Genomic DNA, 17,105 nt, shown 5'->3' with positions numbered 1-17,105 from the left:
AATGCAGACAAGGATTATAGGAATCATCCGGTGCTCGGCTTGAAACACCGCGGTCGATAAAGCCCGGGGGTTATTCACCCGGCTTAGAAAAGGAATCGTCGCCGTTGAAAAGCAAACAAACCCCGAAAAGTGTGCGCGTAGATAGAAAAGGGGGTTCCAGCGTTTGTTCGTCGCAGGGGTCGAAGAGCGGGGAGAGGAGGGACGCCGCGAATATATTCGTTTGGCTGCGAAGGGTGGGGCGGCACGTCGTTCGAGAGGGTGGGTTCCTTACAGAACGCGAGGTGACGGCGACCGCGGGAGGGGGGAAGGAACCCGTTAGTAGAGCGTTCGAAGCGCGCTATGGTCGCGACGAGGAGCGCGATATATCGAGGGCTCGCCGGGAACGGGACAGGGAACGGGGAGATAAACGCGGGACGGAGATAGTCGGATCGAGCGAGCGGGAGACGGTGAGAGAGGGCGAGCGTGAGAGGGATCCGAGGAGCGAGAAGGAGCGCGCGCAAGGGGGACTCTCACTTTCACGCGGTGAACTGCGGGTGAACGTCCGGGAATTGGGTCAGAGCGTCCCCCACCGCCGGCGTGCCAGAGGCAATGTGCCGAGGCTCTATGCTCTCTGTGCTAGAAAGAGCCAGTCCACAGCCAAGCTCCGATACAAACGGTCGCTTCTTTTCGCCACCGACGAAAACTCGCGTAACGACTCGCATGATACATCGTACGGACCGAACAGTTACGCTCGACTCGTCTATCAGTTTGGTGGTTAGCAAGAGAAACGTGCGATCGTCCTCTCATCGAGCCTAGGAATTTTCAGTGAACCGCGAGGACACTTCGTCGCGAGTTCGACTTGGTTGAACGCGTTGACACACTCGCGCGCTAACAGAGCGCAGTTAAAAGAGAATTCAGTGGTGCGTGCACCGGTGCACGCGAATACGTAATTTCAAGGAGAGAGATTGTGAGACTGAAGAACGCGACGTACCGCTCGGTCCGGGTGAATTAATGGGGTGCTTGTGCGAATGTGACCTGGCCGCCCCGCGCACGGGGACCAATAGCTCCTCGGGGTCGTCTTCGGACAGTGACGGTCAGACTGACGAGGGGTTCGTTGGTGATTCGCAGGGATTCTTCCGGCGCAGCATTCAGCAGAAGATCCAGTACCGACCCTGTACGAAGAACCAGCAGTGCAGCATCCTGCGGATCAACAGGAACCGCTGCCAGTATTGCCGATTGAAAAAGTGCATTGCCGTCGGAATGAGCCGCGATGGTGAGTCTCTCAATATCTATTACAAACCCTTACCTCGTTGATTAGTTAATGCTGTCTACGCGGCGATATTACGAGCAAACGTTCAATCGTGCGATACGTCCAGTGCACGCTCTCCCTTTCGTCGAGCGAGACGCGTATTTCTGCCGAAAAATCGTTTCTAGAATGTGGAGTGCCGGGTCGTTGACCGTTTGCGTAACGCCGCGCCGTTCCCCGCGACACAGGCAGGAGTGTCGCAATGGGCGAAAGTGGCCGGTTCGCCGTTTGAGAAAGCAGCCGCGATTATGTGCCCCTCTCGATACGCGCGATGAGCTTCTTGCTTTCTTTTCGAAACATTCGGCCCGATCCCGCCCGATGACCTCTTTCCCGCCGCGAAATTCTCGGCTGCTAGTAGATTCGATCGGCGCGCAGACCAAACGCGAGGTCGTCGACCCACAGCCGCGTCGGTCCGCCGCGGATGCAACTATAGTACTTAATTCTCCGGATATATGGCCACCGATCGGGACCCGGGATTTGCCATATATCCGGAGGGATGAATTTCCTAGAATCGGTCAAGCGACAATAATTGAGGGAGGAACATAGGTAGGACTCAATGCTAGCAAGAAATGTTTTGAACAAAAGTTATAGGTACTACGACTACCTATAAAATAAGATTTTATACGATTTTATTGTACCCTCAATATTTCCTGAGTAATCGTCACGAGTATTAAATTGATTCTTCAGTAAAGGAGTACTAATTTATTGTTCATAACCCGTTAATTATTGATCATAGTGAAAAATGTTTCAAATAAGATCCTATGCAATTTCCTTGTAACTCGAATAGTTTCTAAATAATCGTAACATGAAACTGATTCCTGAAAAAGAACAAACATAAATTAGACTCGAGGCTCGATTTTTATTGTTAGCTCACAGCATTCGAGATCGCGTCTCTAAAAGTTCGTTTAACTCCCATAATCGCGTTTGTACTTTACATATCCAACGCTCGTTATCAAGAAGCAGCTTATTACTGACAATCTACAATGATTAGAATTTTATTTAGACAAATTTCTGTTGATCGAGTCGGATAGTAAGTTCGATAGCAAGCGTGGTTCTCGAGGTCAACAGTCGGGCATTGCTCGGCTTGCATGCGACTCCGCGTCCATAGAAAGAGTACCGCTACTCGCCGCTACGTACCCGGTGACCCTTCCACCTCCTTCGGCGCGCGATTCCCCACTTCCTCGATCCGAGTACACTATCGCGATCATCTCTCCTTCCACCGCGCCTCGCATCTCCTCCTAGCGATCTCCATCCCTACCGGATCACGTCCCGGCGACGACCGACAACGCGCCGTCGCGTGGCGCTACGCTTCGTGCGGAGACCTCGCGAACTTCTTACCCCTCGATCGTGTCCCTCCCTACTCAGACTCTGTCCCCTCCGTTCGTTTATAGTCAGCCACCTGGTGCTCGGGCGCATGCTCGATTAACAGACTACGGCCTGGCTGATGTTGACTGACTCGTACTACTGGCACTTCGCGAGCGAACGTTCGCGCAGAAACTTGTCCTAGGTAATCGCGCTCGTTCCTAGTCAGACTTACCGTGTTCGTCGATTGGCCACTCGTCGGACTTCTTAAGCGTTATTATGTATCCAGGGATGATATAATTTAGTTCCGGACAGTTTAGGCTGTCCTTGATGAAACGATTCATGAGCTCAGGTAGTTTGCGTTTTATGAGCTTAGGTTTTACGAGAGGTCGAAGCGACACGGAATTGGCATCGGGGGAAGAGTACAGTTAGGCGTTCGGGAATGATCTTGACGACGGACACGGTGACGATGTCCTTGTAGTAGACCGGTAGAAGCCCGTCTAGCGGTGGAGTTCGTACGTGACTCCAAACCGCGCGCGTTATGAATCGCGATCATGATGACCTCCGTACAGGTGGACCGGTCCTCCCGCGATCCTGCTCCTCCTTATTCGTTCGAGTGCAATTAATTCGAGGCACGTAAACTGCCCGATACGTAAACATGATTAACGCTAAACCTACTGACAGTTTTTATAGACTAATATATAGCATTTCTTACATTCGAGTACAATTTACTGTTGGCATTGGTACTTCCGTTCAGAACCAACTAATAATTACAACTTCAAATATTACCAAACGACTTTCGTTTTTATTTCTTATGAAAGAATTCAGAAACGTTTATTACCGTGATGGGTTCGGTGTTAAGAGTGGAATCGTCGTGGGGAGGTTGATCTCGCGTAGGGTACGATAGCCGATGACGGGAAAAGGAGATCGATCGTCCGTGAACAGATAAGTCCGACAGCTGGTGACAGGGCAAATAGCCAGCGAGCCGAGGGGTTGGCCAAGGTCGCCGAGGGTAGCTTACCCCCGGCAAAGGAAGCTCGCATCTGCGCACACGAACGTCTCGCCTCTCTGCCAACGGGTCCTCTCTCTCCGTCTTTCCCTGACCCGTCGGCGTCCTTTCTTCGTCGGAGGAAGCGAGACATCGCGTACGTCACTAACACGCATAGACTCGGCTACTCATACGTGCAACCCTCCGAGTGGTTGTGTGGCTGGCCGATACGCTCGCCGCGTACATTCGCTCGCTATATAGTATATATAGGTCGGCGGTACGCCTCATGCGGCTGTCGCTGAAACCAAGTTCAAGGCCAAAGGCTCGGCAAAGGCCACAATCGTGGCCGACGCCGATGGTGGGAGTCGTTGATGGCTGAATAAGTGGAGGGGCTGTTGAACGCGACCCGTGGAACATCACTCAGTCGGCGGTGATGCTGTCTCGCGTTTGCACGCGTTTTACTGTCGCGCTCCTTTCTTCGACTCCGTCGCGCCGTGTGCGTACAGCAAACCCGAGCGTGCACGCGCGAAAAATAACGTCGTCGGAGTGACTACTTGACCGCGCAGCGACGATAGTCAGCCGATAGCCGTGGTTCAATCGCAGGCAAGAGGAAGCGTAGATATAAACGGGCGACAGTTTAGCCGCGTGTATGCTGTGCCGCGCGAGTTACAAGAGTGACCGTTCCGATGGGAGGTTGATTTCGGTGCGCAGTGCAGTTCGCTCCGAAGCTAAACGCCGCAGACACGATTAAGAGGTTTTTCGTCATGGGAGACGAGTTACCTATATTGAAGGGAATCCTCAACGGAAATGTCAACTATCCTAATGCACGTAGGTGTCGAGAAGTCAACGCGTGCCTGTGTTCTTCCCACGAAAATACGTATCGATTGTTTCCCTTTCCTCGTCGCGGTGCTCGTGACTTTCTAACGGAGATGGATATATTCGTAGCACGAGGCCAAGGCAGACGGCCACTTTCGTTTCTCGCGAGAAAGTCGTGCGCGCTTTCCCCTCTCGATTTTTTTTCTCATCGCAAATCGACCCGCGGCGCGGCCACACGGCCGCGTTCCACCCGGTGCAGTGATACCGACGAAAAATGCATACCGTACGGTGTTCCCCGTGACGTTGCCGGAGATCAATTAAAATAAGGAAAACGCGGAGGTGTCTTTCGCGGAAAGTCACGCGTTACAGTTTCCCGGTACATAACTCGGATAGGAAAGCAAGCGCGGTCGAAGGCCGACGCGTTACCGCGTCCGTTGCATGATTCATCCATTGATCGCATTAACTATTCATCGACGCGTCCTTCCTCCTGCGTCCGCCACTGTACCCGACTGCCGTCGCCTCTCTAACCGTCGGCGATCCGTCTGCTTCTGCTTATAGCGGTGCGATTCGGCCGTGTGCCCAAGCGTGAGAAGGCCAGGATTCTGGCTGCTATGCAGCAAAGCTCCCACAGCCGCTCTCAGGAAAAGGCAGTAGCCGCCGAGCTGGAGGACGAGCAACGGCTACTCACCACCGTCGTTCAGGCACATCTGGACACATGCGACTTCACTAGGGACAAGGTGGCCCCGGTCCTGGTCAGAGCCAGAGAAACGCCTAACTACACCGCGTGTCCACCGACCTTGGTCAGTATATATATACTTATATATTACGTACATTCTTTCGACTCGTTCACTCGTTATCTTTTATTGCTCGCTTTGTACACGAGTTTCATCGCGTTTCGGATAGTACAATTTTATTACTGCTTACGTCAACGCAGATCCTTGGGATCATCCGACGTTCTACGCGGAAGCGGGACTAGTCGTCCTCCACGGCTAGAACCAGGAAATTGAACTCTTTTCTGCATTCCGCGACGAGGCACAATGTTTGCAAAGAGAAATCAAAATTTTGTTAACAATAAAATAAATAATTCGCTGTTCAAAAAATGAAATTAAACAAGTAAATTCTACAGATTTTTATTTTAACAAGAAATTAATAGATAACACGTAAACTGGAGATAATAGTCGCTCTCCGATTCAATATTAATTTATCAATTGAAATACTCGCGATTTTTCTCAAAACGGGTCGTTCTTCAATTGAAATTATGACCGCACTTCCAACCTCGATAGCGTCTTAAAAAATGGTTCTTTGTTCGTAAATAGTTTTTCAGTGATAAACTTCACGAATTTCTTGAAGCTTCGTGCTGTAAATCACATATCGATATTTAAACGCCTCGTTACTCGAGTAAAATATTTTGTATTTTTTTTCGAACTCCTCACTTGAAATCCAATACGTTCCAAGTATGTACAATCAATATAAACTGACGTCACCTACTAGTTCATAATTCAAACGGATCTACCTAGTAAGCAAGAATTTTCAACAAAATTCCTTTCTTCGACATAAGCTTGCGTGCGTCTATAAATTTTTACCTTAATATTTTACTTGAGTATTAAAGTGAAGAGCGTTGTAAATACTGAATTCTGAGACGAAAACACAGCAACGCGTAGCAACGTTCATTTCGCGTCTAATGAGGGTCATGTTCCTTTCTTTTGTTACAGGCATGCCCCCTGAATCCAAATCCCCAGCCATTAACCGGGCAACAAGAACTACTACAAGACTTCTCGAAGAGGTTCTCGCCGGCGATCCGAGGCGTGGTAGAATTTGCGAAACGCATTCCTGGATTCACGTTGCTAGCGCAAGACGACCAGGTGACTTTACTAAAGGCCGGCGTGTTCGAGGTGTTACTGGTCAGGCTCGCGTGTATGTTCGACGCCCAAACGAACAGCATGATCTGCCTGAACGGACAAGTGCTCAAACGCGAATCGATCCACAACAGCAGTAACGCGAGATTCCTGATGGATTCGATGTTCGACTTCGCCGAGAGGGTTAATTCCTTGCGACTATCGGACGCTGAGCTCGGCCTGTTCTGCTCAGTAGTAGTAATCGCCGCTGATAGACCTGGACTGCGTAACACCGAACTGATCGAGCGTATGCACAACAAATTGAGGAACGCTCTTCAAACGGTGCTGGCCCAGAATCATCCCCAGCATCCAGACATCCTTCGAGAGCTATTGAAGAAGATCCCAGACCTGAGAACTCTGAACACCCTACATTCGGAGAAATTATTAGCCTTTAAGATGACGGAACAACAGCAGCAGATGCAGGCCCAACAGCAGCAGCAACAGACGCAGCACGTGATTACAGTGCAACAGCCACAACAACCTTGGCCGAAGGAAGAGGAACCCGGCTCCTGGGGCTCGGCCTCGGACGTCACCTTGGACGAAGCTGTGAAAAGTCCGTTGGGTAGCGTGTCGAGTACCGAGAGCACCTGCAGCGGAGAAGTCGCCTCCTTAACGGAATATCACCACGTGGCTCCTCCGAGTGGTCACCACGCGTCCAGCGCGCCGCTTCTAGCCGCGACGCTGGCCGGAGGTCTGTGCCCTCATCGTCGGCGAGCGAACTCCGGCAGTACGAGCTCCGGCGAGGACGAACTTCACCGCGCGTCGCTCTCGAAAACGCCTCAACCCCCTCAGTGCCCGCGATTTCGCAAGTTGGACTCTCCTAGCGACAGCGGAATCGAGTCAGGAACTGAGAAACCTGACAAACCGGCTAGCAGCAGCGCGAGCAGCGCGCCTACCTCGGTCTGCTCCAGCCCGCGTTCCGAGGACAAGGAAGTGGAAGACATGCCTGTGCTAAAACGAGTGCTCCAAGCGCCGCCGTTGTACGACACCAACTCTTTAATGGACGAGGCTTACAAGCCTCACAAGAAGTTCCGAGCGCTGCGTCAGAAGGACAGCGCGGAGGCCGAGCCAGCTGTGATCGTGCAGCACACGCAATCCCAGTTGCATCTGCATTTGACCTCGCCGCCGGCGCGGAGTCCGTCGAACCAGCCGCAGCAGATTCAATGCCCTCAGACGGCGAGTTTGTTGAGCAGCACGCATTCGACGTTGGCCAGGAGCCTGATGGAGGGGCCGCGGATGACGGCTGAGCAGTTGAAGCGCACGGATATCATTCATAACTACATAATGCGCGGTGAGGCCAGCCCGAAATCTCCGCCCGTGTCGCCGTCGCCGGCGGAGCAGTGCGCGTCGACGACTACGATCATCGCGCGTACGTCCCAAGGATCTCAAGGGTTGCTACAATGCGCGACGAGCAGCTACTCGACGAGCAGATGGCCGGCTACCTCTGTCATCACGACGACGACGGGCGCCCGGCAGCAGCATCAGCAGCAACAGCAACAGTCTTCCTCGGACTACCTCATGGTCGGTAACTCGCCGGCATCGTCGCCAAAGTACCTGTCCGCGGCGGCGACGAGTAGTACGAGCACGAGTCCGCGGCCAGCGTCGAGCACCGCGGCGACGCTCGTGCTGTCCGGCTGCCCGAGCAACATGATGGAGCTGCAGGTGGACATCGCGGACAGCCAGCAACCGTTGAACCTGTCGAAGAAGTCGCCGTCCCCGTCGCCGAGGCCGCTCGTCGGCCCGTGCAAGGCTCTGTCCCTCGAGGCGTAGTGCGAAATCCCGTGATCAGACCGATCAAAGAGCGAAGGGGGTAACGCCTTCACCGGTGAGCGCACGGCCCGTGGTGTTGTTTCTATTCATTTCGCTCGCGACTGACGCGCGTTGTCGTTGGTGTCGCGATAAACTGATGTTCTGCTTCGCGTCGCTCCCTCCTCCCGTGTGACGGACGATGGAAAAGTGCCAGGACGCTCAGAGCGCGTGATAAACCAAATAATTTATTAATTTAAACTATATCGATATTTGCGCGAGGACAGCGACGAGGATGACAGTCGTCCGGGGCCGCGACGGTCCCGGTGATACGTGATATAATAACGTCGTAAAGGGGAGGAGAGTGTTTGTGCATGACGCGGGAGGGACCGTCTGTTTCTGATCGTATTTTGTTTCTTTACTCTTTACGTGTCGTAATTCGATGGACGCTGAATCGAACGCTGGACACGCGAGTGCCCGATAGACAAGGAGATGCAAGTGTCGTGTTTGGAATTCACCCGCATAAACGGAAGTTAACACCTGACCATCCACCCACCTACCACCCATTGACGAGCTGCGGTAACAACGCGAGAGGGGAGGCTTCGTTCGAAGTGATTTAGAACGACGGCCCTGTCGATGCCCCTTCGCACGAGCTGGAGGAGCAGGAGCAGGAGGAGGAGGAACAGGAGGAGGAGGAGGAGGGGGGAGTACAAGGTGAGGAAGAGGAATTCTGTGAACGCGAGGAAGGGGAGGATCGAGAGTGTTGCAGATAAAGAAATGAGAAATAATCTATCTTACATGTGATAATCATGGAAATCGCGCATCCTGTACAGTACTCCACCTCATTCATCGATCATCTACTCTACTATAATTATTGAATATTATTAAAAAGTAATTAATATTATTGTAACATGTGTAAGGTATAATAATCGTAAACGAAGAAACGTTATCATCTTGTGTATGTGCGCGTAGAGAAAAGTAAAAGGACGAGTGTCTGTGAGAAAAAGAGTACGTGCGAGAGAGAGTGAGAGAGAATTGGTGCATGAGAAATCGACCAGGAACAAAACAAAAAAAATTAAGCGAGATGCAAACGTGATGCGAGCGAGTGGAACGCGTGAGCGTGCATGTGCAAGTGAGTCGGGGCAAAAATCGCAGAAAAAAGTGAATTCGAACGCGGAAAAATTGTATCGATAGGAGTAAAATGATAAATGATAACGAAGAAAGAAAGGAACGAGAAGTGATGAGAGGAACGGCTTCTTTTAGCAGTCGGAAACGTAAGTTTAGAGGAACGACGTATTCTTCTAAATATGTATATGAGACTGATCCGGCCCGCCGCCGCGGCCTCCAGAGTTTGCAATCAACCAGTACGTATATGTTTGTAAAAGCGGACAAATTTGTGTCTCGTCTCCGTCTAATAAACGAGTCTGACCAATAAAATGTTGTCTATATAGTTTCCTGTTCTTCTCTCAAACCATCCAGACCTCGACACCACGTCGAGACCATCCCTTATGTTAAAAAACTAAAAGATAAAAATAAAATAGGTAGAGCTACGTGTTCGCACGTTCGGGTAAAAAATGGAGCAACGAGATGGACCCGGTTAGCGTAGCGCGGAGACGGGACGCAATGTGACGAATTAGGAAGTGAGAGCGTGTGAGATGCGTGCGTGCGCGAGCGAGCGAGAGAGAAACTGGAGCACGGAGAGTGATGAGGAAAGCTTTAGAACGACGAGAGCTGATTTAATTAAACAGGCAAACGGTACCAGAGAATATCGCGCGGTAGTAATCGGCATTACAAAGAAAAAAAAAAAACGAGACGGAAACAAGAAAGAACGTAGTGTATATAGTAGTAGATTCGTAAGGCTAAGTCCTAGGAGGCGCGAGTGAACATTTGCTTTACTTTTTCGAAAAACGCTCGGTAAGAGACAGAGGGAAATTAGTAGAGGGACGAGAGAAGCCGGAGAGATTATGAACGCGGCGGGCCGCCGTGTTGTCGAGTCGTCCCGCAACCCTGTTTTGCCCCTCCACCCCCGCCGAAGCCCCGTAGTGGTGCAGCCGAGAAGCATCGACAGGACACAGCATAAGGCAAATAGAACAGGGAATTATTGTTAAAACAGATGCTAATGGTAACAAGAAAATAGCACACTGGATCGTGGCGAGAGAACACGCAGCAACCATAGGGAACACGAGAAAACGCAACGCTGAATGTAACGACCGACGATTATACATGTGCACAGACGAACGCCGAGAGGAACGCGTAGGCCGCGGAGAGGAGAGAAACGCGTACAGTATATTGTGCGTTAGCTAGACACCGCCGAGAAATCAGTATGACGAGTGAGAAAGTAAGAGAGACCGAGTGAGTGCGAGAATAATTGTAAGGGCAAAATATGTAAACGCGAGATCACGGAGGAACGAAGGAAAACAGTTAGAGACGGAGATAGAGATAAATCTGCTCGATGGGCACGCAGAACACACCGTTGCTACATTTTTTGAGCGCAGCACCGTTCGGATCCCTCCTCGATATCACGCAAGCTGAAACGTTGAGACACACGAACAGAGAAACCCCGAGACGACCTTCGTATTAGGAAACCGCTCAGTGTATTTATTGTACTCGAAGACTAGAGTCATTCCCTCTTTTCACGCTGTGTATCAATCACAACCGACAGACGATGACACACGAAGACACGTACAGATACACATACACACACACACACACACGCCTCCTTCCCCGACTCGTTTTCGATCCCTCTTGCTGTCACCCGTGCTAACGACCCCCGGAAACGAACGCACCCTTGTTTCCTTCCTGCAGATTTAGCCGAACCCCGGTAGAGGAGAGCCAAGCTTGAAACAGTTTCGTCGATCGACCCGCGACCGTCCTGGTTTTAATCATGCGCGTATCATATATCTAATTACGCAGGCGGTCGCAATTATTATTTCGCATCTCAGCTAATTGTGACAGAACTGCAATTCTTGTGAACCTCCCCCGTCCGAGTATAACTGTCCAGAGAGCGAGAGAGAGAGAGAGAAAGAGAGAGAGAGAGATTGAGATGTCTTATTTCTCCCGAGATTCCTAATAATGTTTTACACGGTCCCAACCCTTCCCGAACAGTCCTCATTATCTTGGATATGTCCCCCACAAGCGAACTAGCGTTGATATTCGTAATACTTGTTATGCATAAACTACACATAATGATTATTATAGTAAACGATTACATAAAGTATGATATATTTCTCTATCCATTAAGAAAGGAGGAACGCAAGCAGCTGTTGTTTCTTGGTGGAAGAACCTCGACGAGAAACCCGTCGTAAGCGAGAGTATTGGCAGAGTGCGAACAACAATGAGCTATTGGGAATGAGAGAGAGAGAGAAAGGAAGCGTAAGGGAAAATAGTAATAATAAAACGGTAATATGAATGGTGGGATGATTTAAAGGAAAAAAAAAAACAATGTAAGGAGGAGAAAATAATACCGAAAGTGTACTGTACTACAATTGCAAGAATACAAACGCAGCCCCGCATATTGCCCAGTGAGCACGTCGTTTTGTACGCTTGGGAGTTGTGAGGTCGTCTGAATAAACATTGTCTGGTGAATTATACAGAAAAAGAGCTTGTCTCATATTTTTGCGCTCCCTCGAAGATCCCTTCTTCTCGACCGGCCCTATTCAACCTCCAATTTCACGTGGAAAATGAAACAATCATAAAACAATTTCACATAATTGAGAGGATAGGCTAGGTTGGGTAAATCTTTGTTAATCTTTGATCTATGGAAAATGCTTCTCGCAATTCGTTATTTCTTCTAATTCCATCGTCGTCATTGAGGCTGCAGTCGAGTAAAAACCAGGAATCATCGATTCAACACGGAGCCGAGAATCAAAAGGAGCGGCAGGACTATCGGAAGCTGTTCAATCGGAAAAGACGATAGACTCGGCGTCCCGGCGTAAAGATTGAAAGAAATTTATTGAAGTGTGCGGTTAGACTTTGTCGTCGAGAAAGAACTCCTTTGTACCCGGGAACAAAGTATCGTCGGCTGATTGTTTCGCGGTTCTCTCGATTACTTTCTTATTTCCAGCAAGAAAAGGCAGCATTTAACACCTCGAATCGAGCGATCGATCGTGATGAAAACTTTTTTCCCTTTCAATATCGCATCACCTTTTCAAGAGTTTTCAACTCTATAAAGAGATTTGGTGTTTTTAAGGTCTTAAGAATGGCTATACAGTCATTCCCAAAAGTTTATGTACCTTAGAGAAACGCATTTCCACAACCGTGCGAGAAGCCCGACACTTTTTACATACAACAGTTCGACACCGTTCGGACGATCAACGATAACGATAACTCCAAACCGTCGGCCCCGGCAGGTCCTCCACGCGTAACCTGACGGCACGTGGCCGCTCACACCCTCACATACACACACACGCAACTCTCATTCCCACATCTCGAAATTATCGAGAAAGAACCCAGGCGAGTAGAAATTGTGAACGGAAATTGGGTCATTCACGGTACCTTTGACCCCTTAAGCATCCTTTTGTTTGATTCAGTCTTTACTTAGAATGTTTCATTTCCAAAGATATTTCAACTGCGAACAATTCTGCTTAAACACAATAACGAAGCGTCATTTTATAGAGTGTCAGATAGATTCAACTTCATACAACTGCTAACCCGCAGATACGGTTACGAAAGGAAAACAAGCTGCAAAGCTGATTTGATCCTTTCGCACACCCGATCGCCTCTTGGACGGCACCTCCTACGCTTGCCCACGCGTACCAATTCGGCGTCCCACTTGCGAGAGCGAAATAAACACCGAAAAGGAGCAGTGAAAACGAACAGGTGAATCGCGTGAATATTAATCGCCTCGCGCGAGCCGGCGGGGAGTTGCGTAATTGCTCCCGAGAGCACGAGTGAACGATTTCCTCCGTACGAGGGTTTCCATGAACCGGGAGCAGCGCGAGAGCCACGGATTCCCGTAACCCGGCACGGCGGCGCGTGGCACCCCGTGGGCGGTGGTTGCCACGCAACCTGTCTCACCTCTCCGTGTCCTATCGTGAACTTTCGCCTCGCGTTGGTACACTGTCCGTTCCTCCCCCGTCCGAGGTTGCATTATACAGGAGCCGGGTGCATCTGCTGGTATTAAGCCACGCGCACCCTCGACTTCTCTCTCTCTCTTTCTCTCTCGCGTGCTCCTTGCCGCTTCCTTCCCCTCGGTAACGCTCCGATTGCCACAGGACGTGCAACGTGGGCGGAACTAACGTCACTGTGCGTAATAACAGAATTATACCTGTACGCGTCACGTCGGATCGCTTTCAGGTATTTCTCCCTGCACTTAAACGTCTCCCTTGTTCTTCGTACAATTCAGGTAAATCAGGACGCTTCGGGGTACACCTCCTCCTTTTGCCCTACGATTGCGTACCGAGCATGAACTAACAGGAGTCATTCGAATACTAATTGGCAGAGGTACAATACCGTTCGCTTTAATAGCCTCAGGTAGAAATTGACGTACGCCGACGACGCACGTCATGTCAAAGACAGGAATTTTGTTGAAAACATGAACATTTTCGTTGAAAATTCTTGTTTACTAATTAAAACCATTTACATTATGAATTAGTAGATGACATTAGTTTACATTGACGTACACACTTGGAAAATACGTTGTTGCTAGAAATGTAACTATATAACTATGGCTTCTGGTTACCACATGAATAGCCTCAAGTGTTTAGTCACAGTTGATGCTATGCGTTAGAACAAATATTCACAACATTTCATCATTTTACATTAAATTCTGTATATTTACATATCTGTGTTATTTTAACCACGTTTTGCAATAGGCCAGCCAAAACGAAACGAAATATTTACAGAATGCTGCCAATATGGAGAAATCATAAAATCTGTTCAACTATCAAATTTATCGAACGCGAATTTATCGCGCGACGATCAGAGAGGAAAACGGCAGGCCGAGCTCGTTCATAGTCGGAATTCAATTATTGGGCCGCGGCCCGATGCGCCGGGCATTGTCTTCTCAAAGCTGTCGTTCCAGCAGCAACGGACGTGGCCGACTCGAGGCCACCCTTGACTGCCGCTCGTCCCTCGGTGTGTGCCTCGTCCCTGAGCAAACGCACTACATTCCCAGACTGGGATTTAGCCTCCAGGACGCCCTCACGGACACGCCGCCATCCGCCTCGGAATCCAGACCACTACTCCTCCTCCTCCTCCTCCTCTCGTTGTTCATTCTCTGCTTTAAGTTTGTTCTACGCTTGTCCAAGTACCGAATATAGCATTTTTAATAGTAATTCTACTTCTGTCCCATAATAATAGCAGTAAGTGAGTATTTAAACGAGAATTATTGGGAAATGCAGCTGTAAGTTACGTTGTTGCACAAAATTCCGAAGCCTTCAATCAAAATCAATACGTCTGTCATTTGTTTTGACATATCTTCCAACTTTTTAGGTTGACCTAATTATTACGAATTATACGTATAATTATATATTGTAGGCAATATGATCGTTTCATCAGTCTTATTTATCCACAGAAGAAATTATTTTATATTTATCCATATACCATATTATATACCATATACACATAGTATCTATAATTATTTACATTTATCCATAGAAAGAATTAACCAAATTACGAGGGTTTCTAAAAAATATCTAAGGGATTCTAAAAAATTATTTTACTAATAAACAATTTAATCATGTAATTAATTCCACACATACTTCTCATCATTCATGCATATTTCAAATAAAAATGAACTCTTAAAAACCGAGAGGGCTCGTTGAACCAGAAACAGTTCGAAGTGTCGGGTCCATTCGCGCCTCGAATTCGCTGAGCCCTGTCGAATTTTACATCGTCGCGTAAGTACACAGAGGAATCGTCGAGAGGGACGGGAGCAAACACTCGAGACGGAAGCGTGAATCGGGCATAAGTGCGGTCGGAGTACATAAGGCGGCGCGTTCGCGTTCAAGGTCCGAGCGAGGTCGCAGACACATTCGAGGAGCGGACAAGCGGAGCATCCCCCCTTGCGCTGCGCGAGAGAAACCGAAACCCTCCCCGTCTACCCCTCGCCCCCTTATCAATACGCGAGACAACGAGGCGGCGGATGTGGAGCTCAATGAGACTTTGCATCGTCCGCTCTTTCCGCTCGCGACGGATCTCCGAGCCTCTCACACTCCGTATTCTCTTACCGTTCCAACCCCTGCCAATGTTCATGATTCTTTCGCTTTTTCATTCATATTGCTTATACATACATCGAGATACAACGTGTCAAGTAAATATCGTAATTTCTGTTCACGTCGCAATTTTGATTCACTCGATTTTTCTATAATGCAATTTCTAGCAATGCAAAATTATGGGAGAATGAATATGACATCGAATAGGAATTGTGAACGATAATTTATTTTTTGCTCCTGCTATTTGAAGGGATGAAATTAATTTTCTTTCTTTACAGAACATTTCACTATTTATTATTAATATTCAAATATTGTATATTATTTTTATTATTTTATTCGACGTCCGTATTTGCCTGTTGGAATCCTTAACGCGATATTGACACGAGACCGAAAACGAGCGAGGATCGAAGGAGAAAAAGAGCTGACGGAAAAGGGTGACAAAAGGGACCCGGCTTGCGAGCAAACACAAAGCGGCCGGTTTATTGGACGAATACGTCGAGGCCAAGGGCGTTCATTTGCATGACTATAGATCGAGGATTTAAAATAAAATATGTCCGCGCGGGTCATGTGGTGAAAATATTTCCGTTCGTTTATTTCTACAAACACCGATAACGCAAAGTGTGAGGCAACATAAAGTGCAATGTAAACGCGGTGGAGTATTAATAATCCAGGTAATGGCAATGCAAACGTGGTAATGCGAATGTGTTAGCCGGGGAGCAATTTAATAATAACAGAAAACCTATCGATAAAACGGATCGAAACGTACGGTTCTTATCTTCATTCATGGACACGGCGGGTGTATACATATAATAGTACGCGAAGGCTGATAGAAAATCTAGATTGCGCGTAGCATTGATACTATTTGTGAAAGCAAATAAGAGGAGACACGATGCACGAGTTTAGATTAGCGAGCGTCGTCGTAAAAACTCCTATTGAAACATATGTGTTTCATATTCTAGATTGCGACTACGTAGAATAAACCATTTCCAATATGACTGTAGAAAGTGAGCTCATAAATAGGAATTTCATTCTTATTTCAAACATTGTAATATAAATGTTCTTGGACATTGAATGAACTTTTTATATTATCTTAAAATCAGCAGTCTAGTTAAATTGTATTGGATTTGTATGTACAATTATATAAAAGTTTCTAATCAAGAATTTCTGAAAGTCATATTTAATAAGACTTTCGAATAATAGAAAGAATTATTAAAATTCTGTTTCATATCATTTTAATTTACCAATGAATTTCTCTCACTTTCATTCAATAGCGAAATAAACTTAGCCGAGGAAATTATTTCTACCAGCGTTCAAGTTTTGATAAAGTGGTTTAAGACTCCTCAATGGCTGTATTTAGTTTTGCTTTCTGTTATTTACCGGGTGATCGACGGGGGTTGAGAGACCGAAGCTCCCCTTTATTAGACCCGTGCCGCTCTTCCGGGTTAAAGGTCTCTCGTCCTTCGAGTGGCAACAGGAGCAGCAGCTCGTGCCGGGGTCTTCCACGTGGCAAGGTCACGACGCCTGCGAAAAACCTTGCCCGGATCTTTCCACCCCTCGTCGAAGGGAGAGTTTACGATCGTCCGCCTACTCGAGGCAAGGCAACCGCGCACCCCATCGCACCCCGTGTATTTCTTCCTGTACTCACGTCCCGTGACACCAAATAAAAAGATGATTCACTCGCTCATTCACCACGCAATCTGCCTTATATCATACGAAATTAGAACAGATTTCTGTTATTTTTATCAAAACAGACTGATATATTAGAAGAATTAATTGTCGCTAACTGTGACACTTCCACATAAATGCTTCTCTAATTCGCTTTGCATAAATGACGTTTCGTATGCAGATGTTAAAGCTGAAAATTGTACTGTGAATTTTCTTGGAACACACGCCTGCAGATTCTTATTTTTCTCTTGAAT

At 48.2% G+C, this 17,105-nt stretch overlaps 1 protein-coding gene across 2 annotated transcripts; it reads left to right on the top strand.

Moving 5' to 3' along the window:
- Positions 1-899: 899 nt before the first annotated feature.
- Positions 900-11,415, top strand: LOC108627169 (Ecdysone-induced protein 75B). 2 transcript variants are annotated; one of them, XM_018028263.2, is made up of 3 exons: positions 900-1,252; positions 4,950-5,191; positions 6,104-11,415. In XM_018028263.2, exons 1-3 carry the CDS (start codon positions 991-993, stop codon positions 8,054-8,056), a joined length of 2,457 nt encoding a protein of 818 aa, XP_017883752.1. In that variant the 5' UTR covers positions 900-990; the 3' UTR covers positions 8,057-11,415. The 2 variants fall into 2 exon arrangements, with proteins under 2 accessions (XP_017883752.1, XP_017883754.1); XM_018028265.2 differs by lacking the exon at positions 900-1,252 and adding an exon at positions 3,996-4,403.
- Positions 11,416-17,105: the final 5,690 nt, after the last annotated feature.

The sequence above is a fragment of the Ceratina calcarata genome, unplaced genomic scaffold (assembly GCF_001652005.2).
Source record: "Ceratina calcarata isolate Rehan_Ccalc_2016 unplaced genomic scaffold, ASM165200v1 scaffold443, whole genome shotgun sequence".
In the NCBI taxonomy this organism is placed as follows: Eukaryota; Metazoa; Arthropoda; class Insecta; order Hymenoptera; family Apidae; genus Ceratina; species Ceratina calcarata.
Note: the sequence above shows the minus strand (reverse complement) of the source record. Positions and strands in the feature narration are given on the sequence as shown.

Excerpts from the sequence above, each read along its gene's own strand:
- LOC108627169 (XM_018028263.2), top strand. The coding sequence starts at position 991 with ATGGGGTGCTTGTGCGAATGTGACCTGGCCGCCCCGCGCACGGGGACC. Across the intron at positions 1,253-4,949 it reads CGTCGGAATGAGCCGCGATG|CGGTGCGATTCGGCCGTGTG; the intron begins GTGAGTCTCTCA and ends TTCTGCTTATAG. Across the intron at positions 5,192-6,103 it reads CCGCGTGTCCACCGACCTTG|GCATGCCCCCTGAATCCAAA; the intron begins GTCAGTATATAT and ends CTTTTGTTACAG.